The sequence below is a fragment of the Podarcis gaigeae genome (assembly GCF_964106915.1).
Source record: "Podarcis gaigeae genome assembly, chromosome: 2".
NCBI classification, from domain to species: Eukaryota; Metazoa; Chordata; class Lepidosauria; order Squamata; family Lacertidae; genus Podarcis; species Podarcis gaigeae.
In genome coordinates, this window is record NC_139679.1 from 25,097,040 (window position 1) to 25,112,233 (window position 15,194).

The following is a 15,194-nucleotide window of genomic DNA, read 5'->3' on the forward strand; positions in this document are numbered from 1 at the left end:
ACTGCTGAGAAGCAACTCAATCATCTTTAGGTGGGACTTTCCCCAAGGATTATCTTTTACCTTTAGAGGGAAGAAGATTAAAATTAGAACTTTGGAAGATAGGGATAAGTTTTTGACTGCCTACGGAGAGGACCTTCATAAAGGACTTGAACTACCCTCAGGGCCTGAACCACCACAGGTACCTGTACCTCAGAACCCTGAAGACTCACAGAACAAAACACCATCCCAAGGAAACTAAACAGATCCATCCAGGATGTCTCTGCAACTTTTAAGCTGGAACATAAATGGCTGTAACAGCCCGGAAAAAAGGAAGAAAATCTTTCACATATTAAAAAAGGAGCAACTAGACATTACTTGTCTACAAGAAACACATGTGACTAGGCTCCACAGAAAAATATTGGTAAATAAAAGGTTAGGCCAAGAATTTATATCTTCGGATTCAGTTAAGAAGAGAGGAGTGGTGATATATGCAAAGGAGAGCCTCTCACCAAAATTTCTATTTAAAGATGAACATGGAAGAATTTTGGCAATTGAAATACAGCACCAAGGAGAGAAAATTTTGATATTAGGAATCTACGCTCCAAATGAAGGGAAATCAGAATTCTACAAGAAGTTGCATGAGATTATGCTGGATTATCTGGACTATGATAACATCATCATGATGGGAGATATGAATGGGATCGTTTCAACGAACATGGATAGGTCACAAAGCCAAAAGGTTACTAAAGATGGCAGACTACCAAAGACCTTTTTCGAAATGACAGACAACATGGACTGGATTGATATATGGAGGACAAAGAACCCCTTGGGGAAAGAAGGAACATTTTTCTCTGAAGCCCAACTGACTTGGACAAGAATTGACCAAATATGGATTTCTAGAGGTCTGGCTCCTAAGGTGAAGAAAGTGGAAATCTGCCCAAAGACCTGCTCCGATCATAACGCGTTGAAAATGGACATGACATTATTACCAACCGGCTCCTTTAGATGGAAGATGAATGACAACTTGTTTAGAGATCAGGAGATTATTAAGAAGGCCAAAAAAACAATAAAGGACTACTTCGAGATAAATTTGAACACTGCTGTGGAAAAAAGAACAATCTGGGACGCAAGCAAAGCTGTGATGAGAGGGTTCTTGATACAACAGAACGCTATAAAGAAAAGACTACAAAATGAGAAAAAGGATAAGATTTTGGGGAAAATTAAAGAGTTAGAGAAGAAACTAAGAGTAAACCCGAAGTCACAGCCGATCTTGAGAGAAATTAAACTTCATCAGGCACAATATTCCAAACTGATAAATCAGGAAATAGAATGGAAGATTAAATTAATGAAACAAAAAACATTTGAATCGGCTAACAAATGTGGGAAACTGCTGGCTTGGCAGTTGAAGAAGAGACAAAAGTTGAACATAGTAACAAATTTGGAAATAGAAGGAAGATATATTCAGAACCCGGTGGAAATTAGAAAATGTTTCCAGAAATATTTTAAGAAATTATACACTCAAGGGCCACAAAATGAGGAAGAGATTGTAAAATTTTTGGAGAAAAATGGACTTAAAAAACTATCACAAGAAAATAGATCACTCCTGAATAGTAAAATAACACGATTAGAGATAGAACATGCCATTCAGAATATGAAGCTGGGCAAGTCTCCAGGGCCAGATGGCTTGACCTCCAAGTATTATAAGACATTAAGTGACTATTTGATTCAACCACTGATGGAGGTCAGCAATGAAATTATGGAGGGAAAGAAGGCGCCTGAATCGTGGAAGGAAGCTTTCATCACATTGATACCAAAATTAGAAACTGAAAAGACACAACTTAAGAACTACCGTCCCATTTCCCTTTTAAATGTGGATTATAAAATATTTGCTGACGTTTTGGCAGGAAGACTCAAAAGAGTTTTAAATGAGATAATTCATAAAGACCAGGCAGGCTTTCTCCCAGGAAGACACTTGTTTGCTAATACAAGGAACATTATTGACATTTTGGAACTTTTGCAAACAAATATTAACACTAAAGCAGTTTTAATTTTTATAGACGCGGAGAAGGCCTTCGATAACATCTCTTGGAAATTTATGAAGGGGAATTTAAAAGAAATGGGAGTGGGGCGGGGTTTTGAAAATGGGATTGACGCGATTTATTCAGAACAAAAGGCAAAACTGATAGTCAACAATGTGGTTACAGAAGAGTTTAAGATTGAAAAAGGGACACGACAAGGCTGCCCGATTTCCCCCTTGCTGTTTATTTCTGTCCTGGAGGTGCTCTTGAACTTGATTAGAGGGGACCGGTTGGTGCAAGGGATTCAGATCGGAGCGAAACAATATAAACTTAAAGCTTTTGCAGATGACCTTGTTTTGACATTGCAAGAGCCAGAATCTAGCACAAAAAGAGTGTTACAATTGATTCAGGACTTTGGTCGGGTAGCGGGCTTCAAACTAAATAAACAGAAAACTAAGGTGTTGGGAAAAAACTTGACAGATGCAGAGTCAGAACGGTTTCAGAGAGAAACAGAACTAACTGTGGTTAAAAAAGTAAAGTACCTAGGGGTAAACATAACAGCAAAAAATCTGAGTCTATTTAAGGACAACTATGAAAAATGTTGGTCTGAAATTAAGAGAGACTTGGACAGTTGGTCAAAATTGAAGCTTTCTTTGCTAGGCCGAATTGCTGCTATTAAGATGAATGTATTGCCTAAGATGCTGTTTTTGTTTCAAACATTGCAAATTGTGGACAAGACGGAGTGTTTCAGGAAGTGGCAGAGAGATATTTCTAAATTTGTCTGGCAGGGCAAAAAGCCCAGAATTAAGTTTAAGATATTAACTGATGTGAAAGAAAGAGGGGGCTTTGCCCTGCCAGACTTAAGGTTGTACTATGAAGCCGCAGCTTTCTGCTGGCTAAAAGACTGGCTACTTCTAGAGGACACTGATGTGTTAGATTTAGAAGGTTTTAACAATGCATTTGGTTGGCATGCATACTTATGGTATGACAAAGTTAAGATCAATAAGGCCTTTAAGAACCATATTGTCAGGAAAGCAGTGTTTAATGTCTGGACAAAATACAAAGACCTATTGGAAAATAAAACTCCAAGATGGCTATCACCTCTGGAGGCTAAGGCCCGAAAAAGACCCAATATGGAGGCCAAATGGCCGAAATATTGGGAAATAATAGAGAAAGAGGGCAATAATTGGAAATTGCAGAGTTTGGAAAAAATGAAAGACAAAGTGCGAGACTGGTTACATTACGCTCAGATTCAAGAAATTTTTAAAAAGGATAAAAAGTTAGGATTCCAGGTGGAGAAATCGAAGTTGGAAACAGAATTGTTAGAACCTAAGACTAAAGTACTCTCAAGAATGTATAACTTGCTGTTGAAATGGAATACACAAGATGAAATGGTTAAGTCGGCCATGATAAAGTGGGCACAGGATATTGGGCATAATATTATGTTTGAGGATTGGGAAAGGTTGTGGACCACGGGGATGAACTTCACGGCATGTAATGCTCTGAAGGAAAATGTAATGAAAATGATATATAGGTGGTACATGACCCCAGTTAAACTTGCCAAAATATGCCATGTGCCAGACAATAAATGTTGGAAATGTAAGGAAAATGAAGGAACATTCTTTCACCTCTGGTGGACTTGTCCCAGGGTGAAGGTCTTCTGGGAAATGATATATAATGAGCTGAAAAAGGTATTTAAGTATACCTTCCTTAAGAAACCAGAGGCCTTCCTCCTGGGCATTGTCGGCCAGATGGTGCCAAAGAAGGATCGAACATTCTTTTCGTACGCAACAGCAGCAGCAAGGATACTTATCGCCAAGAAGTGGAAAACTCAAGATCTACCCACTCTGGAAGAATGGCAGATGCAGCTGATGGACTATATGCAACTGGCTGAGATGACTGGCAGAATTCGAGACCTGGGAGAAGAGAGGGTTGAAGAAGATTGGAGGAAATTTAAGACTTATTTACAAAAATACTGTGATTTGGTGGAAAGTTAAGTAGGATGTTTGATCATAAATAATTGGCCACCACAAAATCGGATCGGAATGGGATGTAAAGTGAGATTAAGAGAAATTAATTTGCAGAGGACTATATTTAAATAAGTGGTTATAAAATTTGCAAATTAGATGATAAATTGCATGGAAAAAATCTATGATGATGAAAATGGCAGCGGGAGATGTGAGGAAGTCCAAAGAAGTTATGAAACTCTGTTGAGATAAAAGTAAGGTTGTTTATTGTCTTTGTACTTTATTCTGTAAAAACCCCTAATAAAAATTTTATGAAAAAATAAAAAATAAAATATTTTTCTGTTTCACAACTAATACATTGCAAAACAGAATACGTCAAGAAACATGTGTGTTGACTGGCTCAAAATATCACAAAATGCTACTTGGCTGTTATATCACAGCAGGATTCAGGTTGTGTCATACTGATTTTCCAAACAAGAAACTTGAGGTTTTCTTGAATTCTACTTACCCCACCAATGGTGGCTCATTCATTCTACTTACCAATTTCCAAGATGGATGCATTAAAGCGCTTAAAACACTATTCTTCCAGAGTAAAATGATGGTATTTTTGTAATTATATCCCTTGGCAAGTAGAATAAAAATTATTACCCCAAAGCCTCTGAAGCTGTGAAATGAATTTTGTGACTCACATTTCAAACATGAAAGGTTTGCACAGAAACCCTGAAATATTATACTGTGACTAGAAGTGTTTTCAAGAGTTTATTATGATGAATGAAGCCTGCCTTTTTCTTTGTAGACAACTGAAAGAGTGCCTCAAGCTGTGCTTATGCTTCTTGTGGCAACCTGCTGTGGTACTCGCAAAGATAAGAGAGCATGGGGGGGGGGGGGGAGGTTTAAAAAAGCAGCAAGCTACAGTCTATCTAAATGAACACTTTTTTTTACAATTCAAATTGTGAGTTGTATCACATTGGGGATTTGTACATATTCAACCATTGTATTTTCAGAATCAATACCTCTGGAGGGACGGTATGCAACATATGTTTAGTACAGCGACTTTCTTTTGTAGTTGGATTATGATGAGCATAGTGACATCTGCCTTTTCACTCTTGGATAGAAATTAGGCAGGTTATCAAGTCACATAAATCTGTACAGGAATTCTTTCCCTTTTACAAGCCATTCTCTTCTTCAGTGCTTGAAAATGAAGCTATCAAAATACAGTAACATGATCCCTTCGTAAATTACGCTAGGCCCAGGGTGACTAGTAGTTCCCTGGCCCTTCGTGTCTACTAGAGGTGTTGGGAAACTTTGGCCCTCCAGATGCGGTTGAACTACAGCCCCCATAATCTCTGATCACTGGTCATGCTAGCTGGGACTGATGGGAGTTGTAGTTCAGCAAAACCTGAAGGGCCACAGGGTAGCTATCCCTATCTGAAGTATGTTTACCATGTACATTCATGGAACAGTATAAAGAATAACAGCTGTTGTCACTTGATATTTAGCAACTTTTACTGGTCAATGACTGCTGAAACTGTATTGAGCAGAAATGGTTGGCATCCACCTGCCTCAGGATACAACAGAGTGTGCCTTTGGGACTGAAGTCAAACCGCTGGGAGAGTTACAGCACCTGCTGTGGCTGCAGAGACCAATAGCCAAGAGACAGCAATGCGGGCTGAGTGAAGCATCCTCATCCAATTTGCATTTGCTATGAGTGGCTCTAAGGACAAATTATTGCCCAAAAAACAGGATACAAATATAGTGCAATAATAAATAAGTAAATGAACTGAGTGGGATGGACGTCTAAGTAAATACGTTTTTGACTTGCAGTGAAAGGTGGGAGAGTGGAGAGAATGGAAGAACACAAACGCAAAAGTTTTCCCTTTCAGTACCTCAAGGAGCCAGGAAGTGTTCAGGCTGTCACTGAATATGCTGACACGAGGCTCATTTCTAGCCCTTGGTAATATACAGCAGAACAAACATGTTTTTGTGGCACTTCTTTACCCAAGATAGTGATTGTCTTCTTATTTTTTAAAAAAACACGATCGCTGCAGGATACAGGCTACTGTAGAGTAAGTGACTGCAAGCAGATATAAATGAATTTTAATAATTGGGGGGGGGGGGAGGCCAGGCAGTAGCTCCTGGGAAGTGAAACAGGGACAGTCTGTCACAGGGCTGGATTTAGGTTTGATGAGGCCCTAAGCTACTGAAGGTAATGGGGCCCCTTTTATGTGTCCAGCTGTCCTTTGTCGCTTTTTTGTGTTGAATATATGCTATATGGTAATTTATGCACCTGGATAAAGGTACCCCTGAACATTAGGTCCAGTCATGGCCGACTGTGGGGTTGCGGCGCTCATCTTGCTTTATTGGCCGAGGGAGTCGGCGTACAGCTTCCGGGAGTCGGCGTACAGCTTCCGGGTCATGTGGCCAGCATGACTAAGCCGCTTCTGGCGAACCAGAGCAGCACACAGAAATGCTGTTTACTTTCCTGCTGGAGCGGTACCTGTTTATCTACTTGCACTTGACGTGCTTTCGAACTGCTAGTTTGGCAGGAGCTGGGACCGAGAAACGGGAGCTCACCCCGTCATGGGGATTCAAACCTCTGACCGGCAAGCCCTAGACTCTGTGGTTTAGACCATATAAACAGCAACTACTACTACTACTACTATTATTGTTGTTGTTGTTATTATTATTCTATTCCGCCTGTAATAAATGTCCAGCGGCCCACCACCGCCCCCTGCAGCTCCCCAGCAGTCTGTCAATTCTCCTTTGCCACCTGAGCCTACTGCCTCCGAAACCCCATTGAGAAGGCAGGGCTCCAAACGGGACACGCAATTTCACACCCCCCCTCCCTTTCTTAAAACTCGGCCGTTGCTGCTGCCACGCTACCCTGCCCAGCCCGCAAGCGGCGCCACTCCCGGCAAGGCATAGCCGCTTTTCCCAAGCGCAGGCCACGTCGCCTAGCAACCCCGCCGACGCGGCGAAGCTCGCTGCGCCGGAAGCGGAAGTAGTTCGGGCCCGTCGGGCCTGCCCCTCGCTGAGGGAGCCCGGCGGGAAAGGGCGGGGTTGGTTTGAACCGTTGGCTGCCTTTCGGCTGGTCTCCTGGCAGCCGCGCCGGTTCCCCGACTCTCCTCGGAGCCCCGTTTCTCGGGGTCGCGTCGTTCAGCCCCACTGTAATAAGGGGGAGAGAGGGAGGCGCAGGTTTGCGAGGCCTGTGGGGGGGGGGGGTTAGGTCATTCCCTCAGTTCACTGCACCCACCGCAGCCCCACTTCTGTGCCATCTCCTTGAAGCCTCGCCCTTGTGTGGGGAGGGGAAGTGGGGTTGTGTCAACCCCCCTCTCTTTCTCTGCCAGGGGGCGAACCTTTGCCCAAAGCCTCGACGTCGTGGACTGCGCGAGGTAAACGGAGCTATGTTGTCATTTCTGGGCTTAAGGAGCTTGTTGCAGCCCTCCTCTGCACAGTTGCTTGGGAATAAATCCCATTTAATTGGAAGGGGCTAATTTTCCGAGTAGGTATGCATAAGCCTGGGCATGGGCCAGTGCCGGATTAAGCCCCTAGGCAGTCGAAATTTTGCCCCCCCCCCTAAATTATCTCCTAATACTATATTTCATTTTTAAAGGTAAAGGTACCCCTGACCATTAGGTCCAGTCGTGACCAACTCTAGGGTTGCGGCGCTCATCTCGCTTTACTGGCCGAGGGAGCCGGCATACAGCTTCCGGGTCATGTGGCCAGCATGACTAAGCCACTTCTGGCGAACCAGAGCAGCGCACAGAAACGCTGCTTACCTTCCCCGCTGGAGTGGTACCTATTTATCTACTTGCACTTTGACGTGCTTTCAAACTGCTAGGTTGGCAGGAGCAGGGACCGAGCAACGGGAGCTCACCCCGTCGCGGGGATTCGAACCGCCAACCTTCTGATCGGCAAGTCCTAGGCTCTGTGGTTTAACCCACAGTGCCACCTGCATCCTTTATTTCATTTTTACCAACCAACAATTTCAACAAACTGATTTCATTGCACAAAAACAAACCGTAGCCATTTGGATCCGTTGTGGCCCCTGAAAGGCATGAGGGGGCCCTAGGCTGGTGCCTACGCTGCCTATTTGGTAATCCGGCTCTGACTTTTGCACATTTACATTGGGGTGGGTTTTTTTGCCCCACTGAACCTGGGGGTGGGGTCGGGATGGGGGGGGACCTTGGAGTGAATGCGTTTATGGTGGGGTTAAAAAGGCAGCCGTCCTATGTACACTGATCAAGGTCCCATTGAACTGTCAGGCATATTTCTGCACAGGTGTGCCAAGGATTGCGCTTGCAGGGTCCTTGCCTTTCCACTGAAATCCCATATCAACAATTCTGTGTGTGTGTCCCACTATGTTTGTAAGCATTACTAGGGCATAAGGGTGCACAGGATTACTGCCTGAGAGATTTGCTGTGGCCATGTCATATACACATCCTTGTAGGGTGGAGAGAAACTACTCTGGCCGGCCTGATGATTTGTTAGTGGGAGAGAAACGGCAAAATAATGCAATTAGAATGATGTTTTTAAACAGAACACTCAATTGGGTCAAAGAGCTGTAGCCAGATTGTTTACCTGGGTTGATTATAGGAAGCATACAACTCCAGTGGCGACTGGTCTGCTTGTGGGCACAATTTAAAGTGCTGGTTAGGATGCATAAAATCTTATTCAGCTTAGGTCAAGGATATCTGAAATACTGTAGTCCCTCATATAAACCTGCCAGGGCTGTGAGATCTTCAAGGGAGGCCCTTCCCATGCTCCCACCACCCTCACAGGCATACTTGTGGGAGAAGGCCTTCTCAGTGTCTGTTCCCAGACTTTGGAACTCCCTTCCTAGAGAAGTTATACTTGTTGTCCTTCTCTGGCAAGTGAAGATGTGCTTGTTCTAACAGTCTTTTGGGAACTGAATGCTTTTAATGAAAGGCAGGTGTTGTGTTTTTATTTGTGATGATCTGTATGTGATCTTGTATATACAGTGGTTTTTTTCTGGGGGGACGCAGGGGTATGCATACCACTAAATATTTTGTGAATCTTTGTACCTTTGTCCATTTACTGTATTTATTTTCCCCGATTTGAACTATAAAATGGTGATTTTCTTGAGTCAAAACAAGAGTACCCCTAAACATCATTTAGAAAAAAGCAGTGTGTGTGTGTGTGTGTGTTCTACTAGTGTTTAATTGTGTTTTAATTATTGCTTTAAAAAATATGTTTTTAGCTGTTTCTGTTTTAGCTGTAAGCCGCCTTAAGTCTCTGTCAGGGAAAATGTGGAATATAAAAAGATATAATAATGATAGTAGTGAAGTTTTTTTGAGGATACTGTAAATATCTGTGTTGACCTGTGTTGAAAAGCAATTTAGCTAAGCAAGTAAACTCAAAAGAGTAACAATGTACATGATGTCAAGGAAGTGTTTATTTTATGTCTCTTGCCTATGACACATATTAATTGAATGTCAATTCCATTTTAACCAGTGGAGGCATGCTTTCAAGTACATGACTGCAGCTTCTAACTTGGCAAAGCAGTGCATATCTTATACTTAACCAATGCTGCACAAACTCCACGTATAATTCTGATAGTTTTTTTCGGTAGTATTACTGTTTGTCTGCTCCAAATTCTATTTAAACCCAAGAAGTCTGGCAACTGTAGCCAGTGTTCTGGGTACATTTTGCAACAGGGAATTTCATTAGCATGAGCAGTTTCTGAGGTCTGGGCACAGTACTGCACCTAAGATTTCAGATTAAAACTACAGCGTGGAAGGAAAGGAGGACTGTTTTCTGCCTCCCTACTTCCAGCTACTCTCTGAAGACTGGAGAAAAGACCCACTTAAGAATATTAAGGGGTTGGGCAGGAAAAGGATTGGTCATGTGAAGAAAAAACATAGTATTTTAGATTCAGGTAGGTAGCAGTGTTGGGTATCTGAAGAAGTGTGCATGCACACAAAAGCTCATACTAAGTACAAACATAGTTGGTCTCTAAGGTGCTACTAGACACACACACACACACACATATATATATATATATATATATATATATATATATATATATATAATATAATAATAATATTGTAGCTGCAGTTCATTCATTTTCAGCTTTGTATTGTTATATTAAAAAAAGGCCATAACCTAGGTTTAAGGTGCCATTTACCTCCTAGCTTTCATATCTCAGTTTATCTGACTGTAGCTTCTCTCTCACATAGCTACAATTTCCAACACCCTTATTAAACTACATTTCTCAGGGTTCTTGGGGTGTGTGTGTGTGGGGGGAATGTGCTTTAAATATGTTTTGTGTATGCCGCCACTGTTACTGGTTTTCAATCCAGATCCCTGCTAGCTAGGGATGATGAGAGTTGTAGTCCAACAACAGCTGGAGACTCAAGTTTGGGAAATTCTGATCCAGATGATGGACATGATATATATCCCTGTCAGCAGGTTCTTCTTTTGGGAGGGCCATTTTGGGAAGAGTATGAGGCAGGTAGTATCTCACTTCCAACTGTTTTAGATGTCAAGTTCTGTTGACACACTACAACTTCCTACATTGCTCTTTAACATCTGTGTTGGCAATTTACATTGGACAATATTTGACCCAGGCTGGGAGACCTGTTTGTTGAACTTTGCTGTGTATAAATAAAATATTATTTAAAATAAAAGATTGCATTGTGTTTTTTTGCATTGTGTTTCCAGTTATCCTTTTAAACGCATCTATATTCCGATTGTTGAATGAGCAGAATGAGTGGTGAAGAAGAAACTTGGGAGAAACTGGATTCAGAATTTGATCACTATGTTGTGGATATGAAGCCTTATGTTTTGAAACTGCCTCACAAATCAGGTAAACATTGGAATGAAACGCTATCCGTAATATTTTATTTTTCCATTTTACAGTAGCACGCTTAAACCAAATAAGATAACCATATATGCTCTTTAATCTTGGCTTTGCTATATGACCAAGAACCATGTAATTGACCAGTTAAATAAACTGAGTCCTAATTTATCTTATGGACTCATGGTATGTTGTGAATATTATGGTGGGGAGGGAGGAATGAATTTTTGTCTGAGTAATTTATCATATCAAAGCATTGCTTACAGTTGGATTGCTGTGTGTAGCATGCTTTATGTCTAGGCAGCTAAGACTATTGTAACAACTTTGTGTGTCTTGAGCAAAAGTAACAAAAATCATATATACTGCTGATATTGAACTACCTCCCTTATACCCAGATCTCGGAGACATGGGCATGGTGATGGGGATGTTCAATTCATTGAGGAAGCTTCATGCAATGGAAGAGTCTGGGAATCCAGTCCTGTCACTTGCTTTTGAAGGGCTTTCAAGGGCAGGGTCACAGTGCTGATGGTTGCCCAATTCCACTAACCCTGGAGCATAAGATTGTATCCAACTCTTCTGCTCCACTTGCACAGCAGGCTTGCTGATTGATTGATTGATTGATTGATTGATTGATTTACTACCCTATACCTGGAGGTCTTGGGGCGGTTCACACAATAAAATCAAAATATGAAACCACAAAATACATAATCAAAATTAAAAAGCACAACCCAATAGCCGCCGCCCACAACTTACATTTTAAAAGGGCATAGGCTTCCTGAGCAGAACTTTACCCCTTTTCTCCCCTGCAGCCCACCCCACCCTCAAAATGGGGCAGATTTGGGGGCTGTATGGGCAGATGAGCAGAAGGGAGAGTTCTGTTGCGCAAGTAGAACTGTTTGCACAGTGTTGAATGCAACCCATAGGAAAGAAGCCTAGTGGAATATTCTTTGCTGGGTATAAAATTGGATTGAGGGATTAGTAAAATATATAAAATATGGTAAGTTAGGATTTGATGATGTGAACAGTTATTGTTGTTCCAAGAAAAGGGATACAGTCTCCCTGGCACTTGCGCTGTGTATAGAGGGCAGGTGATGGTGTCTAGTGTCAGTTTCGTAAAGGAAGAGAAATGATGGAATAAATGCTTTACCAAATTAAATACTGAAAAGTGCTACAAATGTGCATAATCATAACATTTGTTTTCATTGTTTTATCTTTTAAGCATTTCTGTTAATACTGATTATTCAGGCTCATCCTTCTTAATGATGTAAATATCCTTTTATATAAAGAATTCTGGTTATTTTATGATTAATCACATAGAGATAATGATTTTTTTTAAAAAAAGGATTTGTTGAGGATTATATCATTTTATAAAATTACAAATGATTTTTAGAAGCTTCTCTTCCTGATCTTACTTAAAAACAAATAAACACTATAGCAGGTTAACTAATATTATTGCTATTAATAAATGAAAACAGCATTTTTATAAATTTAGAGATTACAGACAGAAAATGGACTTACTATGTGGATATAATCTACAAAGTGTAAGTGCTTGATAAATATTTTTTGATCAGTTTTTTAATCCTACTAGTGGTACATCTTGTTACAGAAGAACAACCAATGTAATGCCATGAGAGGTTGCTAAATTTACTCTTCTAGTTAAAATATTTTCACAAGTAGGCTCAGTACATTAGTAACAGGATGTGGTTTTTCATAAAGAGGATAGAAAATTGTTTCACTTCCTGAAGAACACACATGACATTTTGGCCTTAATTCTGTAGAGGGAATATGCCTGTATTTTATCACTAAATTTAATACATTATCCTTAAAATGCTTTCATTTATTGTCTCCCAACACAGCCATGAAATGTATACAACATCACAAGAATTTGAAGGGGTATGCTTAGGAAAAAATGTTGCTAAGGCTGTGGTGTGATTATACCACACGCTGATCCAAAGATTTAGATCCGTTTCATATACAGTATGAGAAAATCTATACATAAAATATGTATGATTTAGTGTATAGAAATTATAAAGGTGTATATTCAAACTTGTAATACACAAAATATACAGATGATTCACACATTACACTGAACACATTAGAAGTTTTTTCTCTAACGTATATAAAAAAAGTCCCATGTGGCAAACTTTAAATCTATAGAGGTGTATTCTGTGGTATTGATCAGCTGACAGTAATACTGCCAGCAATTTTTTTTTGCATTCATTCACTAAATCTGCTTTCATGTATCCCCTAACACCTTGGAACAGATTTATAATGTGTCTTTGTGCTGCAGGGAAAGGGTATTCCTAAAAATTACTTCTTGTTGCACTTATGCAAGCCTTACCATCAGCTGAATGATGCTTGAATAAAGCTCATAGCCTGTACTTCCTTTAAATTTATAGGTAGCTTTTACACGCAAATACATGCGTTAAGGGTCAAACTACCAATATCCGAGTGCTTCCTTGTGTTAATTAGTCTGTGTAAGTCTAACAGTTTGTGCACTATTACTAACTTCGGAAACACAAGATTTCTTTTGAAGTTTATATTTTGCAATAAAACATTTTCAGCTTGGCATAAATTTATTTATTGATAGAAAAGGTAAATGTTTAGACCACTGTAATATCAGCTTCTTACACTTGATACATTCCACCCCCACCCTTCTCAGAACGTCAGAGATGTGCCCTTTGGATCAAAAAGCTTTGTGAGCCTTCAGGTGCGGGCGCAGGTACTGTTGGTAGGAAGAACCGGAACTTGTATGGAAAGCTGCTTCTGCATATGCTGAAGAGAGGAGTGCTGGAGGGTCCCTTTACACAGAAACCAGAAACAGGAACACTGAAAACTCTTCCTTCATACATGGTAAATATGAAGTGCATTACTATGGAAGGATAGTTGTTGTCACTGTATGAGCCTGAGGGCTTTTGATCCAGCAGGAGGCATCACTCTCACAAGAGGCGGCATGCTGTTTTGGGCAGATTCTGCCCTGTCCTAGGGGATCCTCTCTAGGGCAATATTTTGGGGTTCCAGGGATGGAGAATCAGCAAAAATGGCTTCTTCCCATGGATGCCTCCCTCCAGTGCAGCTGTGCTAAGAACACTAATTGGATTTCACCCATAGTCAGCGTTAACTTGCTAATTGGATTTCACCCATAGTCAGCAAGTTAACGTACCTATTTTGTATTTATGGCAATGCACACAGAAATCCTTTTGGGGTTGCAAACAGGACAAAATGGGATATGATTTTTTTTTAAATGCATTTTATTTTTGCTATTGTTGCTTTTACTGTGCTAAACTGCCATTCTCATAGAAGCCTAGGGTAGTTTGTTGTTGTTGTTTAGTTGTTTAGTTGTGTCTGACTTTTCATGAACCCATGGACCAGAGCACGCCAGGCACTCCTGTCTTCCACTGCCTCCTGCAGTTTGGTCAAACTCATGCTGGTAGCTTCAAGAACACTGTCCAACCATCTCGTCCTCTGTCGTCCCCTTCTCCTTGTGCCCTCCATCTTTCCCAACATCAGGGTCTTTTCCAGGGAGTCTTCTCTTCTCATGAGGTGGCCAAAGTATTAGAGCCTCAGCTTCACAATCTGTCCTTCCAGTTAGCACCCAGGGCTAATTTCCTTAAGAATGGATGTGTTTGATCTTCTTGCAGTCCATGGGACTCTCAAGAGTCTCCTCTAGCACCACAATTCAAAAGCATCAATTCTTCGGCGATCAGCCTTCTTTATGGTCCAGCTTTCACTTCCATACATCACTACTGGGAAAACCATGGCTTTCACTATACGGACCTTTGTTGGCAAGGTGATGTCTCTGCTTTTTAAGATGCTGTCTAGGTTTGCCATCACCTTTCTCCCAAGGAGCAGGCGTCTTTTAATTTCGTGGCTGCTGTCACCATCTGCAGTGATCATGGAGCCCAAGAAAGTAAAATCTCTCACTGCCTCCATTTCTCCCCCTTCTATTTGCCAGGAGGTGATGGGACCAGTGGCCATGATCTTTGTTTTTTTGATGTTGAGCTTCAGACCATATTTTGCGCTCTCCTCTTTCACCCTCATTAAAAGGTTATTTAATTCCTCCTCACTTTCTGCCATCAAGGTTGTGTCATCTGCATATGTGAGGTTGTTGATATTTCTTCCGGCGATCTTAATTCCAGCTTGAGATTCATCCAGCCCAGCCTTTCGCATGATGAATTCTGCAGATAAGTTAAATAAGCAGGGAGATAATATACAGCCTTGCCATACTCCTTTCCCAATTTTGAACCAATCAGTTGTTCCATATCCAGGGTAGTTTACAGCATAATAAAATACAATTAAGAGGTTTTTTTAAAAACTACATATGGATACTGTTGTTCGGACTGCCTTACGTTATCACACTGCAGGCCATATCTGTTTTTGGAAACACAAGTAGGGATGTACCTCCTGATC

General features: G+C 41.0%; 1 protein-coding gene across 5 annotated transcripts in view; it reads left to right on the top strand.

Moving 5' to 3' along the window:
- Positions 1-6,963: 6,963 nt before the first annotated feature.
- CEP112 (centrosomal protein 112) overlaps positions 6,964-15,194 on the top strand; it is a 219,169-nt gene continuing 210,938 nt past the window's right edge. For 3 of the 5 annotated variants that reach the window (XR_014561326.1, XM_083727455.1, XM_083727457.1), the window contains exons 1-3: positions 6,964-7,356; positions 10,649-10,793; positions 13,447-13,637. Coding sequence is in view for 4 of the 5 variants with exons in the window: in XM_083727455.1 (XP_083583581.1) it covers positions 10,685-10,793; positions 13,447-13,637 (300 nt within the window). In the remaining variant the exon portion in view is untranslated. The remainder of the gene's footprint in view (positions 7,357-10,648; positions 10,794-13,446; positions 13,638-15,194) is intronic. The other 2 variants (XM_083727454.1, XM_083727456.1) reach the window with 2 other exon arrangements.